The sequence below is a fragment of the Camelina sativa genome, chromosome 12, assembly GCF_000633955.1.
Source record: "Camelina sativa cultivar DH55 chromosome 12, Cs, whole genome shotgun sequence".
In the NCBI taxonomy this organism is placed as follows: domain Eukaryota; kingdom Viridiplantae; phylum Streptophyta; class Magnoliopsida; order Brassicales; family Brassicaceae; genus Camelina; species Camelina sativa.
Genome location: NC_025696.1, coordinates 26793063 through 26812517, shown reverse-complemented (window position 1 = coordinate 26812517; position 19455 = coordinate 26793063). Strand labels below are relative to the sequence as shown.

General features: G+C 42.3%; 4 protein-coding genes across 4 annotated transcripts; 2 read left to right on the top strand and 2 right to left on the bottom strand.

Moving 5' to 3' along the window:
• Positions 997 to 1443, bottom strand: LOC104733896. Its single transcript, XM_010453421.1, has one exon. The coding sequence runs from the start codon at positions 1441 to 1443 to the stop codon at positions 997 to 999; it is 447 nt and encodes a 148-aa protein (XP_010451723.1).
• Positions 6530 to 6976, bottom strand: LOC109128003. The gene has a single exon (XM_019233660.1). The coding sequence runs from the start codon at positions 6974 to 6976 to the stop codon at positions 6530 to 6532; it is 447 nt and encodes a 148-aa protein (XP_019089205.1).
• LOC104733895 lies at positions 13239 to 14333 on the top strand. Its single transcript, XM_010453420.1, has one exon. The coding sequence runs from the start codon at positions 13239 to 13241 to the stop codon at positions 14331 to 14333; it is 1095 nt and encodes a 364-aa protein (XP_010451722.1).
• Positions 16907 to 17365, top strand: LOC109128002 (uncharacterized protein K02A2.6-like). The gene has a single exon (XM_019233659.1). The coding sequence runs from the start codon at positions 16907 to 16909 to the stop codon at positions 17363 to 17365; it is 459 nt and encodes a 152-aa protein (XP_019089204.1).

The window sequence follows — 19455 nt, the reverse complement described above, 5'->3', positions numbered from 1 at the left end:
TTTCTCTAAGACCCGAAATGGTCCATCTCCTCTTGGTGACAGCTTGGACTTCCTCTCCTTGGGAAATCTTTCTTTTCTCATGTGTAACCAGACCCAATCTCCAGGTTCAAACGTCAGCTCCTTGCGGTGCTTATCCGCAAGCTCTTTGTTCTTTGCGCTCTTCTTCTCAAGATTCTCTTTAACCTTTTGGTGGAGTTTCTTCACAAAATCAGCTTTGGTGACTCCTTCTGCACTAGAATAAACAGCTTGGGGCAGAGGTGTGATGTCTAATGGGGTTAGAGGATTAAAACCATAGACAACTTCAAATGGAGAGAATTTGGTACCAGAATGCTTAGCATGATTATAAGCAAATTCAATATAGGGTAAACAGGATAACCAGTTTCGGAGATTCTTACCCACCGTAGCTCTCAAAAGAGTGGAGAGAGTACGATTAACTACCTCAGTTTGGCCATCAGTTTGAGGATGACAAGTGGTGGAGAAGAGTAGCTTAGTTCCTAGCTTTTTCCACAAAGTCTTCCAAAAGTGGCTGAGAAATTTGGTGTCTCGATCTGAAACAATGGTCCTTGGGATTCCATGTAAACGCACAACTTCTTTGAAAAAGAGCTCAGCAGTTTGAGTAGCATCATTTGTCTTGTTACATGGAATGAAATGCGCCATTTTAGAGAACCGGTCCACCACAACAAAGATAGAATCTCGGTTGTTGATCTTAGGCAGTCCTAAAACAAAATCCATAGAAATATCTACCCATGGTAGGTTAGGAATAGGCAAAGGCATATATAAACCATAAGGATGTGACCTGGATTTTGCTTTCAAGCAAGTGATGCACTTTGCAGAGAACCTTTCCACATCTCTTTTCAAATGCGGCCAAAAGAAATGTTCCATAAGAACACTTAGAGTTTTATCACGTTCTCAAACGCCTCCTCATGCAGTTTTTCTAACTCCTCTATCCAAAAGGTTTACCCTGCGATTGTGGGTTTTTTCATAGTTTCCCTAATATCAAAACTGCATAGTAAGGTCTTCCACAAGCTTCAGATCGATCTTCTTGTTCCTCACATCTATCATTGCCCCTGCGGTGGCTAAAAATGGTCGTCCTAAGATAAGCGGATCCACTTGCTCCACATCCATCTCCAAAACCACGAAGTCGGTTGGTACGTCTACTGACCCTACCTTGATCGGCAAGTCTTCCAATATTCCGCTTGGCAACCTTGTAGTTTGATCTGCTAGGACCAGTTGGATGTCGGTGGGTTTGAACTTCTCAAATCCAAGACGTTTGGCTACAGTTAAAGGCATTAGGCTGACCGATGCCCCCAAATCGCAGAGACATCTTCCGAACGTCAAAGGTCCAATCGAGCAAGGTAAAGTAAACGACCCCGGGTCGCTCAATTTCTTAGGTGCAGTAGTCCTCTGGATTATAGCACTGCACTCGTGATTGAGTATGACCATTCCTTGAAATTATTTTATCCGTTCCATCACAACATCTTTCAGAAATTTCTGGTAAGGGGGATCAGCGTGAAAGCGTCCATTAGAGGCATGTGGAGCTCGAGTTCCTGCATCTGTTTTTCGAACAAAGCCTTGTACTTCTCAAGAAGTTCCTTGTGAAATCATCCAGGAAATGGCAAGGATGGCTTGTAAGGAGGGGGGGATGAATCGTCTCTCTTTCTGTTTCTCTCCTCTTGGTTTGTCTGTAGGAGGTGGACTGACCGGAATGTCAACCCAATCATCTATCTGGATAGTGTGATCGGGTGCAGGATCGGGTTGCTCTGTAGAATGGTTTGGTGGTTGAGCAGGAGTGGGCGGTTCACGGAGATCCTCCCCATCTAAGTCATTGTTGTACTCAGTAATGTGTGGTGGTGCCGTTCGAGGTGGTAATTGGCATCCACTCAGTAGGGCTATTGCTAGCGCAGACTCCTGACCTTTTGAAGTTGAAGCCAATTTATCTGTAAGCACCTGATTTCGAGAGCCTAAGGCATCAAACTTTTGTGTAGTTGCTGGAAATTGGCTGATAAACGGCAGGCGAGATCATCGAATCTTGTAGTAATTTGTATGGCACCGGTCTTCTGAGTTGACAGGACCTGGTGCACTAGTGAGAGCAAATCTAGCAATGAGGAATTATATGAAGGTATTGGGCTGATAGTCTGATTATTGGGGATGTAGGTTCTGGACCGTGTTGTGTGACTGCTTTGCTTATAAATGTAGTTCATGTCCTCTAGCTGAGCACTCTCCCAATCTTGTTGCAGAAACTGTTCTTCCTCTGAGATTGCATGTACATGCTGCTACTGGTTGAGGAGCTTATCGAGCTTTTCATTTAGGGCTTTCATGTCTCTCTTGTATTTGGCATCTTCCTCTCCAGTAGATCGCACAGTGCGATTGTACTCCTCATTGTAATGCCCATCAGATTGAGCCAAATTCTCCACTATATCCCAACCTTCATCAACATCCTTGTTGAGGAAATTACCATTGCTTGCGCTGTCCAGCAACATCCGTATCTTAGGGACTACACCTCAGTATAGTGTACTTAGCAATGAAGCATTGCTGAATCCATGATGAGGACATCTGCTTGTGTATCCCTTGAACGTTCCCAAGCTTCACTAAACGTCTCATTGTTCTTCTAAACAAAGCTTGATATGTCATTTCGCAGCCTTGCGGTTCTGGTGTTGGAGAAGAATTTGGCTAGAAACGCCTTCTTGCATGCTTCCCAAGTGGTGACGGACTCTTTGGGGAGTGATTTCTCCCAGATGTGTGCTTTATCTCCCAAAGAGAATGGGAAAAGCCGGATTTTGAATCCATCTTCACTAACTCCATTGATCTTGGTTAGGATACAAAGCCTATCAAACTCATCCAGATGGTCCAATGGGTCCTCCATTGGCAATCCATGAAACTTGTTGCTTTGTATCATCTGGATGAGACTACTCTTTATCTCAAAGTTGTTGTTATGAACAGCAGGTGACACAATGCCATGTCTTTGAGTGTGAGTAGATGGAGCATCTCCTGCTCCTATGTTAGTCCTCTCTTGAGGAGCTGGTGGACCATTCTGATTTTTCATTGTCTCCTCAATTGTTGGTGGTTGTGGTTGCTGGACTTGTTGTTGATGGAGTAACCTTGGTCTATCGATGTTGTCGATGAAAGGACTCAAGTGTTGGCTATCCTTGGATCGTGTTTGCATGCAATATCAGTGAACCGAGTGAGTACACGAAGGTCAACCCAATCCTGGTGATCGAGTGACGAGTCAGGTGGGTACTCGGGTTGTACCTGAAATGCAAAACAATCAAACACGAAAGTAAACAAGTCAGTTCCAAACCAAAGTATAAATGAGAACTTGATCTAGCAAGTGATGAAATCTTAAACGTAGCAAATTAAATTCAACCAAATGGCAACAACGCCAAATTGATAACAGGATATTCACCCAGGGTGTCAATTTCCTATGTAGTTGTAGTACAAAGGTTTATCAATCTAAATGGTTGTTATGCTAGCAGATGAGATATTATCAGAACTATGCAAGTCAAGCCAAGCAAGAATTTTGATCTAACAATCCTAAGATAAATAAAAGAAAGCAAATATACAAGAACCACAAGACCTAAGCACTCGATGCAAGCATTCGAGTACAGGATCGGGTGGGGTGATCGAGTAAGCAAGATGAGTATGAACAGCTCAAAGGGTTACACAAAGCTGTTGATCAAGTACCAGTTCGGGTAAAGGATCGAGTTATGAATAAAAATGTAAACAATCAAAATGTGAAAGCTCCTAAGGATGGGTTAATCGACTCCTAAGTGTTCCTGACCATTATGGATTTCCTACATGCCTCAAGCAAATATTCCTTAGACAATGAATCTCTAAAATCTTGTTAAAACACTCTCGTGATATAAACAATCAACCTTGATCACTTCCGTACGCAACTCTCGTTGGAGAAACATGACCAAGCAGGCAATACAAACCGATTCATTTTTGTCAATAAACTCCTTACACATCGAATCTCTTAGGCTAAATGAGTAAATCTCTAGCATTGATTGATTCAAACATTTCATCTACACCTCTCGATGGTAAAACACCCTAGATCTAATCTCAACCTCTCAGTTTGTTGATAGCATTAAGAACACCAATCTAGAAATGAATTTGTAAAACATAAACAACCAAGCTAAGACATCTTAACCGATCAAGAACACCTAATTGTCTATCCCATCCCTAGAAACTCTGTTTCACTACTCGGAAATCATTGAAGAAAACATACAAACATAGATAAACGAAAATTGCATTGTATTAAAAGATAGAGTAGAAGTAAAGAGTACAAAGTAGATATCTAAAAGGATAGCAAAAAGATGTGAAATAAATCCTAACAAAGTAGAGAAAAAGTGTTTGAGTCGCTCAAGTTCTCTCTCAGAAGCTCTCGCTCTCTGGTTTGAGTGTCTACGGCATGCTAGGGCGAGAGGAAGAAGAGGGGGGTTTATATATGGAAACCCCTTTTGACCTAGCTTTCCAGTCCTGCCCGAGGGTCTGCTCGATGGGGTGCACGAGGATGAGATCGGGTTACTCCTCGGGTAGGTCTTCGGGTTGTTCTTCCATCTCTTGGATCCTCCTCGATCGGGTTGGGGTTTGGACTGTTCTTCCTGCTCAATAGCTCCTTCGGGTACATGCTCTGATTTGACCTTGTTTTCCCCCATTTTAGGCTCTAAAGCACCTGTTTTCATCCAAAGTATGCAAATGCAAGAATGCAACACCTTAAATAGCCTAAATGCGAATTCCTACAGTTAATGACCTAAAAATGCTAAGGTAAGGGTATAAACAATGCAAAATATGGACAAAAAATGATGCTTAAAACATGTAAATTAGAGAGTTATCACAGGGAAGATACGCGGAAAAGATTCTCAAGGAAGCAGGTATGAGCGAGTGCAATGTTGTACAAGTTCCGATGGATACGGGTACAAAACTCTCTAAAGCACTGACGGATGAGTCTTGATAACTCTATAATTTACATGCTTTTAGCATCCTTTTTTGTCCATATTTTGCATTGTTCATACTCTTAACTTAGTATTTTTAGGTCATTTATTGTAGGAATTCACCTTTAGGCCATTTAGGGTGTTGCATTTTTGTATTTGCATATTTTGGATAAAAACAGGTGCTTAAGAGCCTAAAATGGGAAAAAACAAGGACGAACCCGAGCATGTACCCGAAGGAGCTATCGAGCTGCAAGAACAGTCCGAACCCCAACACGATCGAGGAGGATCTAAGAGCAGAAAGAACAACCCAGAGATCTACCCGACGAGTAATCCGACTTCATCCTCGTGTACCCCATCGAGTAGACCATCGGGCAGGTCTGGGAAGCTAGGTCAAAGGGGTTTCCATATATAAACCCCTCCTCTCCTTCCTCGCAAATGAGCACGCCGCAGAACCTCAAACCAGAGAGCGAGAGCTTCTGTGAGAGAACTAAGCGACTCAAACACTTTTTCCTTTTGTTTTAGATTTTATTTCATAACTTTTTATCATTTCTTTAGATTTCTATCTTGTACTCTTATCCCTCTACTTTATCGTTTAATATAATGTAATTTTCCTTCATATTTGCTGTTATGTGTCTCGCTATGATTTCCGAGTAATGTAGTAAAGTTTCTAGGGATGGGATAGATGATTTTGTGTTCTTGATCGGTTAGGATGTCTTAGTTGATTGTATATATTTAATTGATTTCTTTCTAGATTGGTGTTCTTAATGCTGTCAACAAACCGAGAGGGTGAGATTAGATCTAAGGTGTTTTACCACCGAGAGGTGTAGATGAGATGCTTGAATCAACCAATGCTAGAGGTTTACTCACTTAGCCTAAGAGATTAGATGAGTAAGGGGTTTACTGACAATAATGAATCGGATCTTAATGCCTGCTTGGTCATGTTTCTCCAACGAGAGTTGGGTAGGGGAGTGATCAAGGGCAGGTGAATATCGTTTTCTCCTGGTCGGCAGGGTGTATGGGTCTTTGGAAAAATCCACTATACCCATCAAGGAAACAGTAGTATGGGTGGTTAGCGAGTCGTTCCAGCATCTTGTCGATGAAAGGCAGGGGGAAATGATCCTACCTAGAGGCTGTGTTAAGCTTCCTATAGTCAATACACATTCGATGACCTGTTATCGTCATCAGTGGTTTGGAGTTACGGCTTGAGGTGATGCTCGATCACCCTACCCGATGGGGTGATTGTGTTAGTGACCGTGTTGGTGACCGGGTGGACTGGCGTTGAGCAACTGCACGACATGACGCAGGAAGTGACTACTGACTTGTTCAAGCTTCGGTTGTCGAGCATCATTCCCTCTTTTTCACCTTCCCTCATGTTTTCACTTAACTCCGAGTCGATGACTTCCCGATAAGTATCAAGCAACTCTTTGTAGAGCTCCGTTTCTTGGTGTATGAATCCCTCCTTACTATCATTTGTTAGTGCTGTTTGCCAGCAATCCCCAATTGCAATCTCCTCAAACGCCTCCTCACGCAGTTTTTCTAACTCCTCTATCCAGAAGGTTTACCCTGCGATTGTGGGTTTTTTCATAGTTTCCCTAATATCAAAACTGCATAGTAAGGTCTTCCGCAAGCTTCAGATCGATCTTCTTGTTCCTCACATCTATCATTGCCCCTGCGGTGGCTAAAAATGGTCGTCCTAAGATAAGCGGATCCCTTGGCTCCACATCCATCTCCAAAACCATGAAGTCGGTTGGTACGTCTACTGATCCTACCTTGACCGGCAAGTCTTCCAATATTCCGCTTGGCAACCTTGTAGTTTGATCTGCTAGGACCAGTTGGATGTCGGTGGGTTTGAACTTCTCAAATCCAAGACGTTTGGCTACAGTTAAAGGAATTAGGCTGACTGATGCCCCCAAATCGCAGAGACATCTTCCGAACGTCAAAGGTCCAATCGAGCAAGGTAAAGTAAATGACCCCGGGTCACTCAATTTCTTAGGTGCAGTAGTCCTATGGATTATAGCACTGCACTCGTGATTGAGTATGACCATTCCTTGAACTTATTTTATCCGTTCCATCACAACATCTTTCAGAAATTTCTGGTAAGGGGGATCAGCGTGAAAGCGTCCATTAGAGGCATGTGCAGCTCGAGTTCCTGCATCTGTTTTTCAAACAAAGCCTTGTACTTCTCAAGAAGTTCCTTGTGAAATCATCCAGGAAATGGCAAGGATGGCTTGTAAGGAGGGGGGGATGAATCGTCTCTCTTTCTGTTTCTCTCCTCTTGGTTTGTCTGTAGGAGGTGGACTGACCGGAATGTCAACCCAATCATCTATCTGGATAGTGTGATCGGGTGCAGGATCGGGTTGCTCTGTAGAATGGTTTGGTGGTTGAGCAGGAGTGGGCGGTTCACGGAGATGGGAAGTACACCATTTGGATGTCAAGACTGCCTTCCTACACGGAGAACTTAGGGAAGAAGTATTTGTTGCTCAACCGGAAGGTTTTATGAAGAGAGGAAGTGAAAGACTGGTGTATAAGCTGAACAAAGCACTCTACGGACTTCGTCAAGCTCACCAAGCCTGGAACCACAAGCTCAATCAAATTATGTTTGAGTTATTTTTTGTTTGTTGTGCTAAAGAGCCTGCTCTGTATCGAAGACAAGAAAAGGATCAATTGTTGTCGTTGCAGTGTATGTTGATGACCTTCTTGTCACCGGTAGTAACTTGAAGTTGATCTACGAGTTTAAACAGGCTATGTCTTCGAGGTTTGAGATGAGTGAAATTGGGAGGCTGACGTACTACCTTGGCATTGAGGTTTTACAAGAACAGAGTGGTATTACTTTGAAGCAGGGTGATAACAGGATTTTCACCCAGGGTATCAATTCCTTATGCAGTTGTAGTACTAAGGATTATCAATCCAAATGGTTGTTATGCTAGCAGATGAGATATTATCAGAACTATGCAAGTCAAGCCAAGCAAGAAATGGTTTTGATCTAACAATCCTAAGATAAATAAAAGAAAGCAAATAAACAAGAACCACACGACCTAAGCACTCGATGCAAGCATTCGAGTACAGGAACGGGTGGGGTGATTGAGTAAGCAAGATGAGTATGAACAGCTTGAAGGGTTACACGAAGCTGGTGTTCGAGTACCAGTTCGGGTAAAGGATCGAGTTACGAATAAAAATGTAAACAATCAAAATGCGAAAGCTCCTAAGGATGGGGTAATCGACTCCTAAGTGTTCCTGACCAGTATGGATGTCCTACATGCCTCAAGCAAATATTCCTTAGACAAGGAATCTCTAAAATCTTGGTAAAACACTCTCGTGATATAAACAATCAACCTTGATCACTTCCGTACGCAACTCTCGTTGGAGAAACATGACCAAGCAGGCAATACAAACCGATTCATTTTTGTCAATAAACTCCTTACACATCTAATCTCTTAGGCTAACTGAGTAAATCTCTAGCATTGATTGATTCAAACATTTCATCTACACCTCTCGATGGTAAAACACCCTAGATCTAATCTCAACCTCTCGGTTTGTTGATAGCATTAAGAACACCAATCTAGAAAGGAATTTGTAAAACATAAACAACCAAGCTAAGACATCTTAACCGATCAAGAACACCTAATTGTCTATCCCATCCCTAGAAACTCTGTTTCACTACTCGGAAATCATTGCAGAAAACATAAAAACATAGATAAATGAAAATTGCATTGTATTAAAAGATAGAGTAGAAGTAAAGAGTACAAAGTAGATATCTAAAAGGATAGCAAAAACATGTGAAATAAATCCTAACAAAGTAGAGAAAAAGTGTTTGAGTCGCTCAAGATCTCTCTCAGAAGCTCTCTTGGGAAGTGCTAGGGCGAGAGGAAGAAGAGGGGGGTTTATATATGGAAACCCCTTTTGACCTAGCTTTCCAGTCCTGCCCGAGGGTCTGCTCGATGGGGTGCACGAGGATGAGGTCGGGTTACTCCTCGGGTAGGTCTTCGGGTTGTTCTTCCTTCTCTTGGATCCTCCTCGATCGGGTTGGGGTTTGGACTGTTCTTCCTGCTCAATAGCTCCTTCGGGTACATGCTCTTATTTGACCTTGTTTTCCCCCATTTTAGGCTCTAAAGCACCTGTTTTCATCCAAAGTATGCAAATGCAAGAATGCAACACCTTAAATGGCCTAAATGCGAATTCCTACAGTTAATGACCTAAAAATGCTAAGGTAAGGGTATAAACAATGCAAAATATGGACAAAAAATGATGCTTAAAACATGTAAATTAGAGAGTTATCACAGGGAAGATACACGGAAAAGATTCTCGAGGAAGCAGGTATGAGCGAGTGCAATGTTGTACAAGTTCCAATGGATACGGTACAAAACTCTCTAAAGCACTGACGGATGAGTCTTGATAACTCTATAATTTACATGTTTTTAGCATCCTTTTTTGTCCATATTTTGCATTGTTCATACTCTTAACTTAGTATTTTTAGGTCATTTATTGTAGGAATTCACTTTTAGGCCATTTAGGGTGTTGCATTTTTGCATTTGCATATTTTGGATGAAAACAGGTGCTTAAGAGCCTAAAATGGGGAAAAACAAGGACGAACCCGAGCATGTACCCGAAGGAGCTATCGAGCTGCAAGAACAGTCCGAACCCCAACACGATCGAGGAGGATCTAAGAGCAGAAAGAACAACCCAGAGATCTACCCGACGAGTAATCCGACTTCATCCTCGTGTACCCCATCGAGTAGACCATCGGGCAGGTCTGGGAAGCTAGGTCAAAGGGGTTTCCATATATAAACCCCTCCTCTCCTTCCTCGCAAATGAGCACGCCGCAGAACCTCAAACCAGAGAGCGAGAGCTTCTGTGAGAGAACTAAACGACTCAAACACTTTTTCCTTTTGTTTTAGATTTTATTTCATAACTTTTTATCATTTCTTTAGATTTATATCTTGTACTCTTATCCCTCTACTTTATCGTTTAATATAATGTAATTTTCCTTCATATTTGCTGTTATGTGTCTCGCTATGATTTCCGAGTAGTGTAGTAAAGTTTCTAGGGATGGGATAGATGATTTTGTGTTCTTGATCGGTTAGGATGTCTTAGTTGATTGTATATATTTAATAGATTTCATTCTAGATTGGTGTTCTTAATGCTGTCAACAAACCGAGAGGGTGAGATTAGATCTAAGGTGTTTTACCACCGAGAGGTGTAGATGAGNCCCCCATTTTAGGCTCTAAAGCACCTGTTTTCATCCAAAGTATGCAAATGCAAGAATGCAACACCTTAAATGGCCTAAATGCGAATTCCTACAGTTAATGACCTAAAAATGCTAAGGTAAGGGTATAAACAATGCAAAATATGGACAAAAAATGATGCTTAAAACATGTAAATTAGAGAGTTATCACAGGGAAGATACACGGAAAAGATTCTCGAGGAAGCAGGTATGAGCGAGTGCAATGTTGTACAAGTTCCAATGGATACGGTACAAAACTCTCTAAAGCACTGACGGATGAGTCTTGATAACTCTATAATTTACATGTTTTTAGCATCCTTTTTTGTCCATATTTTGCATTGTTCATACTCTTAACTTAGTATTTTTAGGTCATTTATTGTAGGAATTCACTTTTAGGCCATTTAGGGTGTTGCATTTTTGCATTTGCATATTTTGGATGAAAACAGGTGCTTAAGAGCCTAAAATGGGGAAAAACAAGGACGAACCCGAGCATGTACCCGAAGGAGCTATCGAGCTGCAAGAACAGTCCGAACCCCAACACGATCGAGGAGGATCTAAGAGCAGAAAGAACAACCCAGAGATCTACCCGACGAGTAATCCGACTTCATCCTCGTGTACCCCATCGAGTAGACCATCGGGCAGGTCTGGGAAGCTAGGTCAAAGGGGTTTCCATATATAAACCCCTCCTCTCCTTCCTCGCAAATGAGCACGCCGCAGAACCTCAAACCAGAGAGCGAGAGCTTCTGTGAGAGAACTAAGCGACTCAAACACTTTTTCCTTTTGTTTTAGATTTTATTTCATAACTTTTTATCATTTCTTTAGATTTCTATCTTGTACTCTTATCCCTCTACTTTATCGTTTAATATAATGTAATTTTCCTTCATATTTGCTGTTATGTGTCTCGCTATGATTTCCGAGTAATGTAGTAAAGTTTCTAGGGATGGGATAGATGATTTTGTGTTCTTGATCGGTTAGGATGTCTTAGTTGATTGTATATATTTAATTGATTTCTTTCTAGATTGGTGTTCTTAATGCTGTCAACAAACCGAGAGGGTGAGATTAGATCTAAGGTGTTTTACCACCGAGAGGTGTAGATGAGATGCTTGAATCAACCAATGCTAGAGGTTTACTCACTTAGCCTAAGAGATTAGATGAGTAAGGGGTTTACTGACAATAATGAATCGGATCTTAATGCCTGCTTGGTCATGTTTCTCCAACGAGAGTTGGGTAGGGGAGTGATCAAGGTTGATTGTTTCTATCACGAGAGTGTTTTGACAAGATTTTAGAGATTCATTGTCTAGGAAATATTTGCTTGAGGCATGTAAGACATCTGTACTGGTCAGGAATACTTAGGATTCAACTACCCCATCCTTAGAAGCTTTCGTATCTTAATTGTTTGCATTTTCATTCCTTACTCGATACCTTACCCGATCAGGTACACGATAACCTGTATCGAGTAACCCCTCGAGTTGTTCATACTTCATTTGCTTACTCGATCACCCCATCCGATCATGTACTCGAATGCTTGCATCGAGTGCTTAGGTCGTGTGGTTTCTTGTTTATATTCTTTTCTTTTATTTATTTTAGGATTGTTAGATAAAACCCTTATTGCTTGGCTTGACTTGCATTGTTCTGATTGCATCCTTCCTGCTAGAATAAACAACCATTTGGATTGATAACCCTTTGTACTACAACTGCATAGGGAATTGATACCATGGTGAAAACTTGTTTATCAATTTGGCGTCGTTGCTATTTGGCTGTATTTATTTTGCTATGTTTAGGATTTCAGCACCTGCTAGATCAAGTTCTTTTGTTTATATCGGTTCGGAATCTAACTTGTTTGCTTTCGCTCTTGTTTGTTTTGAATCTTAGGTACAACCCGAGCACCCACCCAACCCGTCACTCGATCACCTGGATCGGGTTGACCGTCGTGTACACACTCGGTCACCTACCTGTGCATGCAAACACGATCCAGAGGTAGCCAGAACCTAAGTCCTTTCATCGACAACATCGATAGACCAAGGCTACTCAGACAACAACAAGTTCAACCGCAACCAGCAATCATTGAGGAGACAATGAACAATCAGAACGGTCCACCAGCTCCTCAAGCAAGGACCAACATAGGAGCAGGAGATGCTCCATCTACTCATACTCAAAGGAATGGCATTGTGCCACTTGCTTTTCTGAACAACAATTTTGAGATCAAGAGTAGTCTCATCCAGATGATACAGAGTAACAAGTTTCATGGACTGCCAATGGAGAACCCATTGGATCATCTGGATGAATTTGATAGGCTCTGTAGCCTCACCAAGATAAATGGAGTTAGTGAGGATGGATTCAAACTCCGGCTTTTCCCATTCTCTTTGGGAGACAAAGCACACATATGGGATAAATCACTCCCCAAGGAGTCCATCACCACTTGGAAAGCGTGTAAGAAGGCATTCCTGGCCAAATTCTTCTCCAACTCCAAAACCGCAAGGCTGAGAAATGACATTTCCGGCTTTGTTCAGAAGAACAACGAAACGTTCAGTGAAGCTTGGGAACATTTCAAGGGATACATTATATGTCCTCATCATGGCTTCAGCAATGCTTCATTACTGAGTACACTTTACAGAGGAGTGGTCCCCAAGATACGGATGTTGCTGGACACCGCAAGCAATGGTAACTTCCTCAACAAGGATGTTGATGCAGGTTGGGACCTAGTGGAGAACATGACTCAATCTGATGAGAATTACAATGAGGAGTACGACCGCACTGTGCGATCTACAGGAGAGGAAGATGCCAAGTACAAGAGTGACATGAAAGTCCTCAATGACAAGCTCGATAAGCTCCTCAACCAGCAGCAGCATGTTCATGCAATATCAGAGGAAGAGCAGTTTTTACAACAAGATGGGGAGACTGTACAAATAGAGGATGTTAACTACATCAATAACTAAGGAGGATACAACAAAGGGTACAACAATTACAAGCCAAATCCGAATCTGTCCTACCGAAACCCGATACACAGCCCAATACTTCCGTCCAGTTCCTCATCGCTAGATTTGCTATCCCTAATGCACACAGTCCTATCCACTCAGAAGACCGACATGATACACATTAATACACGCTTCGACGATCTCGCCTACCGTCTATCAGCCAATTTCCAAGAACTACACTACAAATTCGATACCATGGGATCTCGAATTCAGGTGCATATAGATAACTTGGCTTCCACCTCAAAAAGTCCAACGGAGTCTGCAAACGCGATCGCCCTACGAAGTGGCCGACAATTACCACCTCGAACAGTACCACTAAACATCACTGAGGACAGCAATGATTTAGATGGGGAGGATCTCCNCATTTCTGCTGAACCACCAAGTCACTCCCCAGAACAACCTGACCCCTCACCCGACCACACTACTCGGATAGATGATTGGGTTGACCCTCCAGCAACTTTGCCTCCTTCCGACAAACCGGGAGGAGAGAAACAGAAAGAAAGGAGATTCATTCCCCCACCTTTCAAGCCACCTCTGCCATTCTCTGGACAATTTTGCAAGGAACTCTTGGAGAAGTACAAGGAATTGTTCGAGAAACAGATGCAAGAACTCGAACTTCGCATGCCCCTAATGGATGCCTTCACCTTGATACCTCTTTACCAGAAATTCCTGAAGGAGGCAGTGATGGAGCAAATCAAGCAAGTACAAAGTATGGTCATACTCAATCATGAGTGCAGTGCCATAATCCAGAGGACTGCCGCACCTAAGAAACTGAGCGACCCGGGATCATTTATTTTACCTTGCTCGATTGGACCATTGATGTTTGGAAGATGTCTTTGCGATTTGGGGGCATCAGTCAGCTTGATGCCACTTACTGTAGCCAAACGTCTTGGATTCGAGAAATTCAAGCCTACCGATATCCAACTGGTTCTGGCAGATCGAACTACGAGGTTGCCAAGCGGAGTTTTGGAAGACTTGCCGGTCAAGGTAGGGTCAGTAGATGCACCAACTGACTTCGTAGTTTTGAAAATGGATGTGGAGCCAAGGGATCCGCTTATCCTAGGACGACCATTCTTAGCCACCGCAGGGGCAATGATTGATGTAAGGAACGGGAAGATCGATCTGAAGCTCGGGGAAGACCTCACTATGCAGTTTGACATTCAGGAAACTATGAAAAAACCTACAATAGCTGGTCAAACCTTCTAGATAGAGGAGTTAGAAAAACTGTGTGAGGAGGCATTAGAGGAGATTGCAATCGGGGATTGCTTACAAACAGCGCTGACAAATGATGGTAAGGAGGGATTCGTACATCAAGAAACGGAGCTCTACAAGGAGCTGCTTGATACTTATCGAGAAGTCATCGAACCGGAGCTAAGTGAGGACATGAGGGAAGCTGAATGAGAGGGAGTGATGCTCGACAACAGAAGCATGGACAAGTCAGTAGTCACCTCCTATGTCATGTCATGCAGTTGCTCAACACCAACCCACCCGGACGCTAACACGATCGCCCTATCGAGTAGGGTGATCGAGCACAACCTCGAGCAGCAACTCCAAACCACCGATGATTGGTCCGAGTCTAAGGCGCCTAAAGTGGAACTCAAACCTCTTCCATCTGGGCTAAGATACGCTTTCTTAGGACCTTATTCAACTTACCCAGTGATCGTCAATTCTAGCCTGTCTGAAAAGGAATTGAAATTGCTTTGCACTCAATTAAGAAACTATTGGAGAGCAATAGGCTATACTTTAGATGATATCAAGGGCATATTCTCTGATCTTTGCACCCACCGGATAAACCTTGAGGATGAATCGTACTCTAGTGTAGAACCTCAGCGTCGGCTAAATCCGAACCTGAAAGAAGTGGTGAAAAAGGAAATTCTGAAGCTACTCGATGCTGGAGTTATCTACCCTATTTCTGATAGCACTTGGGTGTCCCCCGTGCACTGCGTTCCGAAGAAAGGAGGAATCACCGTCGTCAAAAACGAGAAAGATGAGCTAATTCCCACAAGGACGATAACTGGTCATCGAATGTGTAATGACTATAGGAAGCTTAACGCAGCCTCGAGGAAGGATCATTTCCCCCTGCCTTTCATCGACCAGATGCTGGAATGGCTGGCTAACCACCCTTACTACTGTATCCTTGACGGGTATAGTGGCTTTTTCCAAATCCCAATTCACCCTGCTGACTAGGAGAAGACAACGTTCACCTACCCTTACGGTACCTTTGCCTATAAGAGGATGCCTTTCGGTTTGTGCAACGCTCCCACGACTTTCCAAAGATGCATGACATCTATCTTCTTGGATTTAATAGAAGAAACGGTGGAGGTTTTTATGGATGACTTTTCAGTATATGGAGCTTCTTTCACATCCTGTCTGTCAAACCTCTGCAAGGTGCTAAAATGGTGTGAAGAAACCAACCTAGTGTTAAACTGGGAAAAGTGCCACTTTATGGTCGAGGAGGGGATAATTGTAGGACACAAGATCTCAGAAAAGGGAATAGAGGTCGACAAGGCTAAGATAGAAGTGATGGTTCAGCTCCAACCTCCTAAATCGGTGCGAGACGTGAGAAGCTTTTTAGGGCACGCAGGGTTTCACAGGCGATTCATTAAAGAGTTCTCCAAGATCGCTCGACCGTTAACGCGGCTCCTTTGCAAAGAAGCAGAGTTTATTGTCGACGAGGACTGTTTAGACGCCTTCAACAAGATAAAGGAAGCCTTGGTGAGCGTGCCAATAGTTCAAGCACCTAATTGGAACCATCCTTTCGAGATTATGTGTGACGCGTCAGACTATGGTGTGGGGGCAGTACTGGGTCAAAGAATAGATAAAAAGCTCCATGTGATCTACTACGCCAGCAGAACCATGGACGATGCTCAGACAAGAAACGCGACAACTGAGAAGGAGCTCCTTGTCGTGGTTTTTCCGTTTGAGAAATTCCGAAGTTATTTAGTCGGTTCGAAAGTAATCGTCTACCCGGATCATGCCACCCTGAGGTATATTTACTCGAAAAAGGACACCAAACCTAGGCTCCTCAGATGGATCCTTCTTATGCAGGAATTTGACATAGAAATTCTGGATAAAAAAAGGAATTGAAAACGGGGTAGCAGACCATCTGTCCAGAATGAGAATTGAAAATCTACTCCCAATAGACGACTCAATGCCCGAAGAAAGGCTGTTGCACATCGCCTTCTTGGAAGAAATGAGCCACACGATCGGACACACAATAGCTTACTCGATCCCCGAGTCAACCAGGTCGATCGAGTTGATGGCAATCGAGTTGGCTGAGCTCCCATGGTACTCAGATTTCGTGAACTACATGGTGTGCGGGGAAATTCCTAAGGACTATGATGCTCATAGAAAGAAGTTCTTCAGGGATGTCAACAACTACTACTGGGATGAACCTTATCTTTACAAAAAAGGGACGGATGGCCTGCTCAGACGATGTATAGCAGAGGAGGAAGTCCGAGGAGTATTAGAGCACTGTCATGGGTCCGCCTATGGAGGAAATTTTGCTACCTTCAAAACCGTCCAAAAGATACTCGAAGCTGGTCTTTGGTGGCCGACCATGCTCAAGGATGCACAGCTCTTCATAGCGAAATGTGATTCGTGCCAGAAAATGGGTAACATAGGTCGAAGAAATGAAATGCCTCAGCAGCTAATCTTAGAAGTCGAAGTTTTTGATGTCTGCACCCTCGAATGGAAACATGTATATCCTAGTGGCAGTCGACTATGTCTCAAAATGGGTAGAAGCAATCGCCAGCCCGACGAATGATCACAAGGTCGTAATGAAGATGTTCAAAAGCATCATTTTCCCGAGATTTGGAATCCCGAGAGTAGTGATCAGTGATGGAGGAACCCACTTCATTAACAGGGTTTTCGATGGCTTGTTGAAAAAGCACGGAGTCAAGCATAAAGTCGCAACATCTTATCACCCACAGACCATCGGACAAGTGGAAGTAAGCAACAAACAGATCAAAGTGATATTAGCTAGAATCATGGGAATCACAAAAAAAGATTGGGCATTCAAGCTAGATGATGCGTTATGGGCTTATAGGACCGCTTATAAAACACCGACTGGGCGGACACCTTTCCAGCTTCTTTACGGAAAAAACTGTCACCTTCCGGTCGAGGTTGAATATAAAGCAATGTGGGCGACCAAGCTGCTGAATTTGGACATAAAGACTGTTCAAGAAAAGAGAGTAATGGATCTCCACAAACTCGATGAGATACGGCTGGAGGCTTAGGATAATTCGAGGAACTACAAGGAAAGAACCAAGGCTTTTCATGACAAGAAGATCCGACACAAAGATTTGAAAGCTGGAGACAAAGTCCTTTTGTTCAACTTAAAACTTCGGCTATTCCCTGGGAAGCTCAAGTCAAGATGGTCAGGACCCTTCGAAATTAAAGAGGTTCTGCCCTATGGAGCGGTGACTTTGCTAGGAAAGGATGGGAATGAGTTTACTGTGAATGGGCAGAGAGTGAGGAAATACATGGCAAATGAGAGCACAAAGGTGGGATCATCTCTGCGTCTGGTCGATCCCGCGCCAGTCTAAGACGAATTGAAAGTCAAGCTTAGAGACTATAAACAAGCTCACTTGGGAGGAAATCCCAAAGGCAGGTTTGTAAATATGATTTACGTTTTTAATTTTTTTTTTCTCTTCAGTCCCTTCACCCTACCCGATGAGCTACGCGATACCCCCCTCGATCAACCCCTCGGATGCTGGTCCGAGTAAGTCGTCCGTGCACATCACCGAGCTCTCTGACGAGCAAACACCGGCACCTGCTGAAGCCGGAGACGACCCTGGCTACACGTTGGCGAGTATGGAGGCTGCTGCAACCTCCTTCTTCACCAACCCATGAGGTACCACTTTCATCCGATCTTTGTAAATAACATTGCATTTAGTTTATTTCATTTTGTGTGATTCTTGGATTCTTTTTCCAACTTTTATTTACACACAGACTGTGTAATTTAAGTTTGGGGGAGGGTCCAGAATATTTTTAACTTTGTATTTTATTTTCTTAATTTTCTTATTTCAAATTTTTGCATGCTAGTTTTATTCGTTTGAGTCTGCATCTATGTGTATTGAAAAACCCAAAAAATTTTGAAAAATTTCAAAAATAAAATAAAATAAAATAAAAAAGAGTGTTCATGTAGTTGCATTTACATATTATGATTGAGTCTAGTTTGTTTCATATAGGATTGTTGCATATGCATCTTAGGGGACAATGATTAAAACTACCTTGTTTAAAATCAAACCTTAGGATTGAAGCTATAGCCCTTAATCACAGTTCATTGTTGCTAGATCAATCTTTGGAAAAAAATGAAAAATATTTGCTTAGACCCTTGTGTCGTTTGAATGCTTCCTCCACTTGTTTGAACATTGGAACATCTCTATATTTTTGGATTTAATTTGAACTTTAATTGTCTTGCTTATGGAACTTGAATACCTGCTCATTGTAACTCGGGTTAGCACTCCATTTTTACCAATCTTTTTCGTTTAACCCGATTCATTTTTCCTACCCATGAACCCAAACCTTTTTTTCAAACCTTGTTTTGAATTGTTGAGTGAGGCCTGTTTCATTGTGCTATAGGTTGTGAAACCTTGAGAGTATTGAGAATGACAAAGAACTGCCTCTTGATTTAGCTAAGTTAGAATTTGAACTAGCTAATTGATTCGGTTTTGAAAGATAGGTGGTTAGTATGTTTATTTGGGGTTGGGTTGAGGAATAAAGAAAAAAAAAGTCCTTAAGGTTAGAATCAATTAGCTTTAAGTCTCTATAGAAAAGAAAAAAAAAAAGAGAAAAGAGCTAGAAGTTTAAAGTTTAAACCTTAGAGAGTAAAAAAAAAAAGAGTTGAAATCAAGGATGTGGGTAGTTTAATTCTAGGGTGTTTGATAAAAAAACAAGAGAAAGTGAATGAGAAAAGGGTAGATCATCAAGAGTTAAGCTTTGTATGCCCAAATTGTTCTCAATCTTAGATAGTTTTCACAACTGTCTAGCATTCCTTCTTTTGAGAGAAAACCACCCAAATAATTTGCTTGAAACCACCTTACTAAAAAGCCTTGCCCTTGAAACCGATTTAGCTTGATTCACCTTCCATTTGCAAGAATTCGTCAAACACTTAATTGAATGTGAAAGAGATGTTCTCTACTTTTAGTTGGAGGTTGAACTAGATCTATGCATGGTAATAAGCATAGAAAATATTTGTAAGTATGTTGATTGATCTTAGCACCATTAAACTATCTTTAAGGACTATAGCTAGAATCCTTCGCTTAGCATATAAAGGTTATGAGTCCCCATTTTCAAACCGCACCCTCCTACTTCCTTGCTAGAG

Excerpts from the sequence above, each read along its gene's own strand:
- LOC104733896 (XM_010453421.1), bottom strand. The coding sequence starts at position 1,443 with ATGGTCATACTCAATCACGAGTGCAGTGCTATAATCCAGAGGACTACT.
- LOC109128003 (XM_019233660.1), bottom strand. The coding sequence starts at position 6,976 with ATGGTCATACTCAATCACGAGTGCAGTGCTATAATCCATAGGACTACT.
- LOC109128002 (XM_019233659.1), top strand. The coding sequence starts at position 16,907 with ATGAAGATGTTCAAAAGCATCATTTTCCCGAGATTTGGAATCCCGAGA.